Genomic DNA, 12,904 nt, shown 5'->3' with positions numbered 1-12,904 from the left:
AATTCAATGCACTATTAATCGAAGGATGACAGTTTTTACCGAAATATGGAAATAAAATGATATATAAATCTAATCATTTGAACGCTCGCCACGTTTAAACGATGTGCAATCAAAGAAGCAGTTTGTTTCATTCGCGCTTGCATAGTTTTTGGTTCACACGAATAAAAATGTAGCTCCTGGGTCGACATTTTGTATAAAAGGACTCGAGTTGACTTTTCTCCAATTGTTTATCAAATAAGTCTTAATAAGTAGTTTAAAAGCGTCGCTGAGATCATTCTTGTCTTTGTAAATGAGTAAAAGAAAAAGAAAAAGCATAAGAGAAATGATTTGACTTTGATCGAATGGCGTGAGTGCTCCTGATCATTAATGTTTTAATAAGAAAAGAGAGTATTTGCCATTCAGTGCTTTTTTTTTCTTTTTCTTATCAGAAACATGATGAGACCTAGCGTCGCTTTTACGAAAGATTAAAATCAAATGCGATACGCGTGTACATAGTTAAGGTTTAAGCTTCGTGTATGGCAATTGATCTTATCTTAGGAAAAAAAAGGAAAAAACAAAGAAAAAAGAATTGGAACGAGGTTTGCCAGCGTGAGCGTCGTGTTATATAAAAATACATAAACGTAGAGCTTGAACATCTTTCCTTTCATGTTAATTCAATCAAAAATGTTTAATGACATTACATTATTAATTATTTAGATTATCTTAAGTGAATAAACGGTACATTTTTTATATATATATATATACACACACGCATAAGTATATATAATAACTGGTATTTATGGGAGAAAACAAATGTCCAAGAAGTTCGATATTAAGATTTTTACAACAAATCAAAGTGCGTGTACATCCATTCTTGATACAAGCTATAAGAATACTCTTGTCGGTCCAAGAAACGTAGCCTTAATCTCGTTTACAGTAAAATTAAATTGGAAAATTTGTCTATTTGTTAAAATAGAATTTGGATATTTTTTTACACGGCTAAGTTTGTAGAAAACAAATAGCTGGTATATAACGAAAGTATAGATTATCAATAGCGTAAATATAAATTACGTACATATACATATACGCGCACACATATCCTTATCTAATTTTCGACAAAAGTTTTCATATTACTTAACCTAACGTAAATGCAATTTAAATGTTTCTTCTGATTTAATGTCTTACACGATATTCGTTTACTCTATCTACAATAACTAAAAATTATTCAACTCCTTCTTCTGTTGTTATACGTCCGTGCAAACATATCTCTTTTTCAATAATAACAACGATCGCTTATTATGCGTAGCCCTTTTTTTTTAATTTTTTTTTTTTTTATATATATATATATATAAATATCTGGATGATTAGACGCGCTATGTTTCATACATGCGAGTACTTGACAAAGTTAGAAGATCCGTATTCATAAAGATTTAAAAGAGAACAATAATTTATACCTAGTAGTAATTAGTCGAATTTTACGTTGTATGTAATATTGACAGAAAAAGTTTTTAATATCGTTAGTAATAAATCAGTCAATTTACATAACGATTGCATTATAATACACGATATAATGCGTTAGATAAACGAATTGGATAATTTATAAACAAGTACACTCTGGTTGTCTTATCCAAACTGTAAGATTCGGGTAATTTTTATTTAACACGCGGCAAGCTTTTATCGTTTCATCGAATGGATTAAGTTGCTCATGTGTAAATTACATGTTAGGCAAATAATGTTAGGAGAGTAGTCAATATAACAAGCTTGGTGGAGTGATTGCCTTACTTCTTTCAATTTTAATTCTCCCATAGAGGAATCTCAAATTCGATCCCAGCGCATCTATATAAAAAACGGTGGAACTACTCGGTAACTTATCGACCCAGTTTTCAAACGAAGGGAATACTTGCGCTATCTATGAAGAATCGGTTGAAACTACTTGACAACTTACAGATAATTAGTCGGCAAGCTGTCGCGTAGTTTCCCCCGTTTTTGTACAGATGGCATTGGGATTGAACAATCAGTTTCTTAAACAATTATTTTAATAATTTTTCGGGTCTTGTGCAAATTTTGATTGAGTTCTAAAAAATAGAATCAAAGGGAGTCAAAATTGTATTTTTTCAATTGTGTGTGCGAGGGACGGTACAAGAGGAACCTAACCTCATCTGAATGTGTCTGGAAACCCCAAAATTATAACCCTTCAAGAATAAATGAACGTCCTGCCTTTCTTGTATCTGTCGTCACTGGTAATGACTGGTAATTGATTCACTTGTCCGTAAAATTTTGACAAAATTTGAAAAGTCGTTTCAATTGATAATAGTAATGACAAGTATCACAATCTCGGCAGTTCGAACGCGAACAAGTATTCTTGACAAATCGTTGAGTAAAGGCAAAGGCGAGGTTAGCTTGAGTTGTTTTGCTTTGCTATTCTCGGAACTGGTGCAGTATTGTCAAAATCGAGTTTACACTGTACCAGAATTACAAAATAAGTACGTAACTGATCAAGATCAGTAAAATATTATTAAATAAAATGAATATTTTTATATTTGTTGATCAGATTGGCAGAATTAGGTGCAGAGGTTGGTCATAGAATAACAGATTTACTTGTTATTCGAGAAAAAAGTGGAAAACGCGAGATCAAATTATTGAACATTTTGCTGTTTATTAAAAGTACAGTATGGAAATCATTATTTGGTCGGGAGGCTGACAAACTAGAACATGCAAATGATGATGAACGTACTTACTACATCATAGAGAAAGAAGCCTTAGTAAATAAGTTTATATCAGTTCCAAAAGATAAAGGAAGTTTAAACTGTGCCTCTTTTATTGCTGGAATAGTCGAAGCTATTCTTTGCGATTGTGGTTTTGTAAGTATTGACTTTTCTGTTTAACAATTTAAATATAGGCTAACAGTTTTAATAAAAAAGAAGTTTTAAACGTTTTATGTTTATAGACAGCAAAGGTAACTGCGCATTGGCATAAGGGGACAACGTACATGGTGAAATTTGATGATGCAGTTGTTGCTCGGGACAAGCAACTTGAAGATCGATAATGTAATACATACATAACAATGAAAAATTGGTAAAAAGCTGGTAATTATACAAATAAAATTGAAAGAAAATTTAATTTTCTATAAATTTAATCATTCTTTAAGACAAACAAAGAATTTGCTTTCTATTACATTTTCGTGACATTCCCCTTTCCCCCAAGAAGGATTAAGAAAATAGGTACATTTAAAATCATTTACCCGATTTAAATATATATTACGCTATTCGTATTTATTCACTAGCTAATCACGTTTATTGTGCTTTATGCGTTATGTTTACTTGTTTTATTTAATGTATTTTGACTTATATTACAGTACATAGACGTATATCGAATGACAAATAAAGATTTAAACGTTCGAATTCTATGGTTACAAATGCACTATCAAATTATAAACTTATGTAAATTTAAACTGTCTATCGGCATAACTTACTTGACCGGTACGAATAAGACGTTCTTGCCGTGACTGTAATATACAAAAAAAAATTGCACAATTATCTTCATTATGTTCTTGTTTAAAACTTACTTTTTAATATTTAACAATTAATTTACCTTCTCTTTTACAAATAATCCTGCAAATCCAACTAGACCTAACACAGCCAATCCCCACACCATAAAAGCTTTACTGGAAACTTGTGTGTGATACTCTTGGGTAAGTTTCAAAATGTTATATCTATGAACTGCATCATCGATCTACGTGTTTTAAATAAACAATAACATTAATCACATGTTCATTTTAGATTGTTTATCTTAATAAAATTAACAGAATTAATATTCTATGGTCTTCTTATATTTATACTTTCTTTTTTTTTTTTTTTTTTTTTTTTACGAAAGCATAACAAAATTTCTAAACAAAAAGTACAATTGTGGAATGTAATAAAATATAAATTAGATATTACATAAGTAAACTACATCTGAACATGAATAAATAGCAATTTGATTTTTTCTGTTGTGTTTTCGATCATTTTTGGTATCAACTAATTGAGGTTACGTGAAATACATACGACGAGCTTTTGCTTCGTTGGACGATGAATTTCTCTTAAATATCTTTCACGTAAAGCCTTTTTCCTTGCATCTTTCCATTCTATTATTTCTCGCATTTTTTGAGAAACATCGTACGATTCAATTTTATTTGAACTCATTTTTAAATCAAGTAGTTTAAATACGTAGCACGAAAGTGTCGGATATTGGAACTTATGTAAGGTGTATGTGTATGTATATATATACACAATATATGTATATATTTATATAAGGAAATTGGTAGAATGTATCATCAGCAAAATAATTAAAACATTAAATTTTTATCTGGTTAAATGTTTTTCATTTTGATACTCAAGTAACAAAATCTGGGAATTATTCGCAGTTCATTCAAATACATGTGTTATTAATTGTTGACTGAAAAGGAAACTTTTATGTATAAATACATATATGTACATATATATAATGCTTAAAACGGAGTTAATTATAATATATGTATGTATATATATAAATAATTTACGTGAAAAGATGAAAAATTATTAAATAATTCTGATGAGCTAATAAAATAAGGATAGTAAAAATAAAATAAAAATACCATCATAAAGAATAAAGAAATTAATTATCTAATTATGTAAATAGAGGATTTCATAGAATTTATGTAAAGTTCGTAGGTTATAAAATCAAAAGATTAGAATACAATTCAAAGAATACGTAATCGTTGGTCACTATAAAACTGCATTCATGTGTTTAAAATGTGGGTTGCTAAACACTTATCAAAATCACATGATAATAATCGTATACGAATCGAGTTACACAAAGCAGCAGTAGTAAATGTATAGGAATGCACGTGAATAGATAAATCCTGTATGATATTCAATTCTCCAGTGTTTCTCAACTCGGAAAATCTCTACAACTTCTTTGATTTCTTAAAAATCAGTATGTAAGTATGTATGTATACTATACTGATGTGATTTACATAAAATTATATCAGAGATTCTATATCAATACATGCCTAATATGTAAGCACATATATGTATATGTACATACATACATTTGAAAACGGCTATTTGAACTATGAATGTTTGCGAAAGTTTCCCTGGATTAAGTAAAAAGGCATGGAAGAGAAGGTCTCCCGCCATCTGCCTTTCATCTCGATATTTAGATGCGAAGCTGCAAGAGGTTATACATTATACTCTTTTTGTTCTTCATTCGCGTATGTACATACGACTATGTAATGCGTATGTTAAACGACAGAGAGTATGAGAAACACTGTTATACCGCAAAAGTTAAAACAATGATGAATCACGTAGTAGGGGAGGATATACTGTACAATATAGACAGAAGAGAACGCTCTCATCGTCAGTACTTATTTTAACGTAACCGAAGATACGTCGTGGATTATAATTTGTTTCGACAACTCTCTAACGAATAGACCTTAGAATTGGTAAGATATTTGAAAATGTTCTATATTATTAACTATTTCATTTTGACAATGAAATTCAATCAGGTCACAAACGACGTATCATTTTTATTTTTTCTTAAAGTGTTTAGTCTAATTACGCATACCTTTATTAATCAGCATCGTATTTATCTTTTTATTTATTTCACATCCATAGCATTCGATTTTCATATTGTTGATAAGATTATTTGCGTTACTAAAAACACGTCACCTTTTTTTTTTTTTTCTTTCTTAGTGATTCTTTTGTTCTTGTACCAAAATAAGGATATTACGTCAGTAAGAATCGGCTTACATCAAATTATTATTGTTATTTTTTTTTTTAATTGAGGTAATATAATTGTACTTTGTTTAGAATTTATATTACTAGAAATATAACAAAATTACTTCCTTGTATTCATATATATATTATTTCTTGTAGTGTACATGTCGTGTCTCTAACAAGGAAGTACAATTATTGCTACGTAATTTACAGTAAAAAATACGCGTACTGTGTAATTGTTTCTTTGTTCGATATACATACATATGCGTATGTGTTTTCTTCGTATAGGTATGATAGAATGCGAAAACATTTTACGTGTATAGCAAATTATGTATATTTTTATGTAAATTAATTAATGGAATATTCGTGTATTTTTTGTTAATAAAAAATGAAAGATTCATAAAAATGTTGTAAACTAAAGAAATGTGAAGGATTGATTTTTATAAATTTTCAGTTTTAATATAGAAACCATGAAGACGCTATTACTTTTAATTGCAATAGCATTTGTTACGGTGCAAGCTATTTCTTTCTTTGAGTTGGTCAATGAAGAATGGACCACTTTCAAGGTAATGGACTACTTTCATTTGTGAAACCTATGAAATACTTATACATATATGTATACTTTGATAATTCATAAAGTTAATGTTTATCTTGTAAAATTCTAAAAATTGTATATTCTTGGATAAATCAGTTATTTTATGGAAGTAAATACATATTAAAGATATCCTTGTATACGTATATGAAACATATTGGTCATAGATTAAGTATGACCTTTATCAATGTATATCTCTATAAATAGATAAAGTGTTTGTCTGTAAATAAAGTATTATTCAATTTTGTTTATACTACATTAAAGTATTTAGGAACTAAATAATATTTCTAAAAAAAATTAATATTTAACCAATAATTTTATATATTAGTATTGTTCATGAGAAGACATAATTATTTTGTTACTAATTTCTAGATGGAGCATAACAAAGTTTATAAAAATGATGTTGAAGAAAGATTTAGAATGAAAATATATATGGATAATAAACACAAAATTGCTAAACACAATGGTAATTATGAAATGAAGAAGGTTTCGTACAAGTTAAAAATGAACAAATATGGAGATATGGTGAGCGAGATCCCTGATAGTTATTATACGTATATCTTCAATTATTAAATGGATGAGACGAATAAAAATTTGCTAATTACTTTGTTTATCTTTTGATGGTTTTAGCTTCATCATGAATTTGTGAATGTATTAAATGGTTTTAACAAATCCATAAATACTCAGTTGAGATCTGAAAGATTACCTGTAGGAGCTGCATTTATTGAACCTGCAAATGTAGAATTACCTCAGTCGGTAGATTGGAGAGAACACGGGGCTGTTACCCCGATTAAAGATCAAGGACATTGTGGTTCATGCTGGTCATTCTCTGCAGTAAGTTTTATAATCTTATTTGTTTATTGTTGTTTTCATATTTTGGTAAATTGCTTGAGAGATAAATGAATTTTAATTATTACAGACTGGAGCGTTAGAGGGGCAACACTTCCGACGAAAGGGAGTTTTAGTTTCTTTAAGCGAACAGAACTTAATTGATTGTTCTGCAAAATATGGTAATAATGGATGTAGTGGAGGATTAATGGATCAAGCTTTTCAATACATCAAGGATAATAAAGGTCTAGATACAGAAGTAACTTATCCGTATGAGGCTGAAGACGATAAATGCCGGTAATTGTTGCGATTAAAGTTTCTTTAAAATTTTTTTTCATTTCAAGTATAATAATTTACTTTTTAATTAATAGATATAATGTAAGAAACGCTGGTGCTTCCGATATCGGTTATACGGACATTCCTGAAGGAGATGAAAAAAAACTTAAAGCAGCAGTAGCCACTGTAGGACCAATCTCTGTTGCCATTGATGCTTCTCATCAATCTTTCCAATTTTATTCCGAAGGTTTGTTTTTAATATTTTACGTTATGAAATGTTGATGGAAGATTTCAAATACGTTGAATATTAGTTTAGGTAATTTGTGATAAATCTTCTGTATATAAATTGTAGGGGTTTATTACGAACCTGAGTGTTCTTCAGAAGAACTGGATCATGGGGTACTAATAGTAGGGTATGGAACAGACGATAATGGTCAGGATTATTGGTTGGTGAAAAATAGTTGGGGAGAAAGTTGGGGTGATAAAGGATACATCAAGATGGCCAGAAATAAAAACAACCATTGCGGTATTGCTTCCTCTGCTAGCTACCCTCTTGTTGGATCTCGAGGATAATTTAAATATTTTTTTACGAATAATTTTAAGACATAAGTAAATATGAACTGCAAACCTGTAACAATTTTCCTTCTATTAATGATAAGTGTTTGTCTGTATTTAACATTTAGTAAGTTTTTACTTCTATATACATCGTAAGGATTAATATATATTTTTTCAATAAAATGAATGAAGGCAATATTATTGATATCTTATTCCACGATCTTCATAAAGAAACGAAAATATCGGACTTACCTTGTAAACATACATAAGTAAATATATGAGGTATCTAGCACCGTGGCATGGAATCGGAATAGAAACTGAACGATCGGAATGTAGAATTTTATGATATTTTAGTACATATATATATATATACACATGTGATGTAAAATATTATTATACTACTATATAATTTTCTTGTTTGACAAATTATAACTGCATATATATATTATTATCATACAATGTTTCTTTTATTATCGAGTAACGTTAAAATGTTTTATAAACATAACCTAAAAATGTTGAAATGCTATTATATAGTTGAAGCCGATGTCATGTATTCGGTGGTATAAGTAAGTGAGTGTGTTTAAAAAGTAAAATTCTCTCTTGAAGAGAAAAATTCTGAAATGCAAAGTAAGTATATTTTGTGTTAAAACCGTTTAAATTGTTTTGTTTAATTGATTTATACAGTTACAGATTAATTTTGAAAACTTTTACTATATTTACATAAATACATTCCCATAAGTAATAAGTGAAATATAATATTATGTATTCCAATATTTCTAAAATTTATATTTATATAAAGTGTTCTATTGAATTGTTTTCATTGTTGTAATATTTATGTAACTTCATCCAAACATTTCCTGAAAGATATTATTAAAATCTATTAATTATTTTAATGTAAATTTGTTAAAACTGTTTTGTTATTCTTTAATTAATATGCTTGTTTAATTGTTTATAGGTAATCATATACAATGGGTGAATTAAATGTGTGTTTTCAAATAGACACAGATAATCGTGAAAATTTTCCATCTGCCATTACGTTTCAAACATTTAAAAATCAACGAGATACATTTTATGAGATATTTAGAATATGGGAAGAAAATCATTCGGTACCAGGATGGACATTTCAGATAGCATTAGGAAGTAAAATACGATCTATGTTGACACTGCATAACGATGCCATCAATTATTATCATTTTGCAAGACTATTTAAGTCACAACTTTTAATTTCATGTGTACAGAATAAGCGACAGGTAAGTTTAATATTAATGTTATGCGTATATCAAGAAACCATTTTTTATTAATTTTTTTTACTTCTAATCATTTGATTTATTTTGATTATTTTTAGGCAGAAATAGATGATGAAAATATAAGTTTTTTAAAAACTTTGAAATGCATCAATCCTAAAAAGTTGGATCAACTGCAAAAACGATTAGTAACACCTCAACCTTCTAAAAATCAAATTACAGGACCATCTTTTCCAGGAGTACAAGAATTTTTCAAAGACTTTATATTATTTGCTTTTAATCCAATTTTTTATGTTCATTTGGAAAACTGTTTGGTTCATGAAATTATGGAATTGAATGATACTCAATTCAGTAGTAGCGAAATAGAAGATTCAGGTATTAATGTGTATTACAGTATGAAATATCAACGTTATCGATATATATATATATATATAGTTGGTGTATAGCTTGATATATTGATCAATTTTATTTGAAACAGACACAATGGTCGATGAACAGACACAAGAAAATTTTATTACTTGTTTATCCAGTTTACAACTCCTTGCGAAAATACTAGGTCTTGTCGTATCTTTGCCATACAGATCAGAATCGAATAATTTTAAAGAGTTGGTAGCAACTCAAGTAGAAGTAAGAAGTAAAGTAAGTGATGTACTTAATATTACTGATTTAAATGAAAAAATAATTGTCATTGACAAGTGTGTGTGTGTGCGTGTTTAATATTATGCTTTTTATTTAGGTTTTACCAACAGTAAATTTACATGTTTGTCTTCATAATGCAATAACGTCAGGAAAATTGTCGTTAACCGTACCTTGGATAGCAAAATACTTGGCTATGCTGGACGCCGTGTCTCTTAGATTACCATATTATAAGCAAATCTTGGAACTTTTATACTATATTTATAAAGCTGTGAATCAATCCGAGTTCTTAGCTCCTGACAATTCTATTTCTCAACAAACAGCAATTCTTTTAAAATCTACCTTAGGTTGGCTATTTGAATTACCAAATTTTCCAAAGGATTACTATCCTTCTTGGCAGGAGACATACAAAGTTAAAGAATTGCAAAGTCTTAAACAGTTTGACAAACATGCACAAAAGAATATACTATCCGGAGAGCCTATAGTATCTGTTACTTCGGCTAAATACAATTTAGACAAATTAGATATGATTAATGAAAAAACATTGCGAATATGCTGTCCTTTGGCTGGATTAAACGTACCTGCACCAAATTCTAACGCAAATATAAATAATTGCAATTCAAATAAACATATTACACCAGTTTCTAGTCAACTTGACAAATCTGTTAGAAGTACGGGTATAAAGCATTTAGAGGTAAGTTTATTAATAATTTTTAAGTTATTTTTATAAAATATAAACGGCTATACTTGTTAATGTTAATATTTGAACAGTTGCAATTGGAAGAAGCGTTCTTTCATGGCCAACCAGCATCTACTCGTAAAACAGTTGATTTCGTGTCCGAGCGAGTTGCCTCTACTTGTGTGAAGCATATATGCAACACTCTGTTAATGTCCTCTAGAGAAACGAATTTAAATAATTTTAGGATACTTTTGAAGAAAAAGCAAAACGAAAGGCAATGGGAAAAATTAGAAAAGTCGTTACTCAACGATACCGCAGATTTTAAGGTAGATTTGATATTGGTGAATTTTATAAATGAAACGCTCTTATAATATACGTAGAACATAATTGAATAAAAAAGTAATTTTTTCTTTTTTAAGGCATATATAATAAATGATATGAATACATTAGCTGGAAATATGTCTAAAGAATTGAAGGAGCAGTGTGAAACATCTATACCGATGATCTGTGAAATAAGGGTAACTAAGTCTATAGAATCTCTTTTGGCTGAAGATTCTTTGAGGTCGGTGAAAGAAATGTGTGTTAAAATTGCTACAAGGTTAGCTACCGAACGTATACACCAGTGGATCCAATCTCATATAGTGGGTGGGTCATTGTTCATAAAAGACATGGAATTGGAATTAAATAGATTCTTTAGAAACAGTACACCATTGCATCCCATTCAAGAAAAGATACATAATCCAAATGCTATTAGTCCAACAACTATTACCGACGATATAAGAGTAATTATTATATGTTTATTCTGCACTTTTGCTCGAATGAAAAATGAAAGAAAGTTGAATTTTTGATGATTTTTGATGATTTTTGTAGGAACTTATATGGAAGATACTTGATAACGGTGGACAATCCTTAACGATAACATGTGTGTCAGCTGTGTTAGATAATTTGTATCAAACTTTAAACGAAAGAGCTGATTTAGTTGTGGGACCAGAGAAGGTTTTGTATTTCCTTAGCACCGATTTTGCTTTATTTTTAGGTAAAAGGAATGTTAATCTTTTTGTTCTACGTTATGTTATGTTATATTACGTTACGTTACGTTACGTTACGTTACGTTACGAAAAACGTAACCGATTTGTTTATGTATTTGCAGTCGCTTATCGAAGTGATCTTTTCACCCAAAAAATTCAAAAAAAATTGATAAAAGTGTGGACAATGGATCGTTGGAAAGCTATGGAGTTAGACTCTCCTATGCACAGAATATTCAGTTCTAGAAATATTATGTTGTTGGGTCAACCAGAAAAAGAGGAGATTTGGCCATTTTTCGGAAAGTTTATTAGGAAGTTGATAGAAAAAAATGTTTTAGACGTTGATAGTTTTAGCGATCAATGCGTAGCTTTATTTAGACAAGATTGGCCCATGGTAAATATTTATTTCTCTGTATTTCTTGAAAATTCTGTAATTAGAGAGAATTATTGTTTATACGATATTACTAATCGTTTCTTTTTCTTCTAGCCTGTTATGAAGCATCTGTCGAAATGTTTGACAGAGGTTATAACGGGTTTTAAAGCATCGGACGAGAAAACGGAGAAACTGAAATATTTGTTAGGATGGATAGCAGAAACGTATAGTAAGATAGAATTTTGTAACGATTATAGTCCTATAGACTGATGTTTCTTTTCTTTGGTTTTACTTGTAGCTTCTTAACCCTTTGTACTCGGCGCGTTTCTCTACCATTGCCTACCGGCAACTCTGGCACATTTTTGCAGCGAAGCGTCTGAGAAAAAAGAAGTCTTATTTTGAGTGGACAAAATTACACGTGCTCGTGAATGTATTTGATTTTATTTATTATATAAATATGCATTTTTCTCTTGTAAATAAAAGAAATTTTAAATTTTGTAATTCACCATGGTGTGTGATATCTATGTGAATTCTGAGTTTACTCGGCCATCCTTTGTTTTCCTTTTAGAATACTCAAGGCAGTTCTTCTTTCCACCTTTCCTAATTATATAAAGTTTTTCCCGTTTAATCTGGTTTTAGAAATTGACCAAAATTTTTCCATATTGTAAATGCGTTATGTTTTATCGTCAGTGGTTTCTCATTTTTGTTGTGTTGTACATACAGTTTTCTAGAGAATGTATGAATTTATGATAGATAGATCTTTATTCTCCAGAAAAAAAGTTTTCAATTTTATTCCACTGATTGTCAATACATATTGTATATATTTTATAAGAGAAAATAAGATTATTTGTATGTACGAAAAATTTATTATTATCTTTATAGAATGTTTCTTTTTCTTAAATTAAATTATCCAGAATGAATTTTTAAGGGTCGACATAATCTTTATCAAACAATCAACATTTGATTCGATCGATTATTATTA

The 12,904-nt window shown here is 29.4% G+C and overlaps 4 protein-coding genes and 1 long non-coding RNA gene across 6 annotated transcripts; 3 read left to right on the top strand and 2 right to left on the bottom strand.

Annotated features, from left to right (window-relative positions):
• Nucleotides 1–1,326: 1,326 nt before the first annotated feature.
• On the bottom strand, nt 1,327–4,241 carry ND-B15 (NADH dehydrogenase (ubiquinone) B15 subunit). Its single transcript, XM_034335301.2, has 3 exons — nt 4,023–4,241; nt 3,571–3,711; nt 1,327–3,484 (listed from the first exon to the last, which is right to left on the bottom strand). Exons 1-3 carry the CDS (start codon nt 4,158–4,160, stop codon nt 3,416–3,418), a joined length of 348 nt encoding a protein of 115 aa, XP_034191192.1. The 5' UTR covers nt 4,161–4,241; the 3' UTR covers nt 1,327–3,415.
• Nucleotides 2,296–3,843, top strand: LOC117609230 (trafficking protein particle complex subunit 31). Its single transcript, XM_034335297.2, has 3 exons — nt 2,296–2,462; nt 2,531–2,840; nt 2,927–3,843. The coding sequence occupies exons 1-3, from the start codon at nt 2,296–2,298 to the stop codon at nt 3,023–3,025; spliced, it is 576 nt and encodes a 191-aa protein (XP_034191188.1). The 3' UTR covers nt 3,026–3,843.
• Nucleotides 4,242–5,281: 1,040 nt separating the features above from the next.
• CtsL1 (cathepsin L) lies at nt 5,282–8,161 on the top strand. The gene is made up of 7 exons (XM_034335286.2): nt 5,282–5,440; nt 6,169–6,280; nt 6,679–6,831; nt 6,937–7,140; nt 7,226–7,431; nt 7,506–7,657; nt 7,763–8,161. The coding sequence occupies exons 2-7, from the start codon at nt 6,185–6,187 to the stop codon at nt 7,981–7,983; spliced, it is 1,032 nt and encodes a 343-aa protein (XP_034191177.1). The 5' UTR covers nt 5,282–5,440; nt 6,169–6,184; the 3' UTR covers nt 7,984–8,161.
• A 183-nt stretch (nt 8,162–8,344) lies between these two features.
• On the top strand, nt 8,345–12,359 carry dlt (codanin-1 like protein dlt). 2 transcript variants are annotated; one of them, XM_034335277.2, is made up of 11 exons: nt 8,345–8,592; nt 8,921–9,215; nt 9,311–9,584; nt 9,688–9,848; nt 9,946–10,539; nt 10,617–10,850; nt 10,944–11,306; nt 11,395–11,560; nt 11,675–11,943; nt 12,037–12,151; nt 12,221–12,359. In XM_034335277.2, the coding sequence occupies exons 2-11, from the start codon at nt 8,934–8,936 to the stop codon at nt 12,226–12,228; spliced, it is 2,466 nt and encodes an 821-aa protein (XP_034191168.2). In that variant the 5' UTR covers nt 8,345–8,592; nt 8,921–8,933; the 3' UTR covers nt 12,229–12,359. The 2 variants fall into 2 exon arrangements, with proteins under 2 accessions (XP_034191168.2, XP_034191167.2); XM_034335276.2 differs by lacking the exon at nt 12,221–12,359 and having other exon boundaries at nt 12,037–12,192.
• Nucleotides 11,897–12,696, bottom strand: LOC117609235 (uncharacterized). Its single transcript, XR_004582553.2, has 2 exons — nt 12,429–12,696; nt 11,897–12,298 (listed from the first exon to the last, which is right to left on the bottom strand). It is a non-coding gene; the product is annotated as an uncharacterized LOC117609235 (long non-coding RNA).
• Nucleotides 12,697–12,904: the final 208 nt, after the last annotated feature.

This window comes from Osmia lignaria, chromosome 14 (genome assembly GCF_051020975.1).
Source record: "Osmia lignaria lignaria isolate PbOS001 chromosome 14, iyOsmLign1, whole genome shotgun sequence".
Lineage (NCBI taxonomy): Eukaryota > Metazoa > Arthropoda > Insecta > Hymenoptera > Megachilidae > Osmia > Osmia lignaria.
This window is presented reverse-complemented; position numbering and strand designations above follow the sequence as displayed.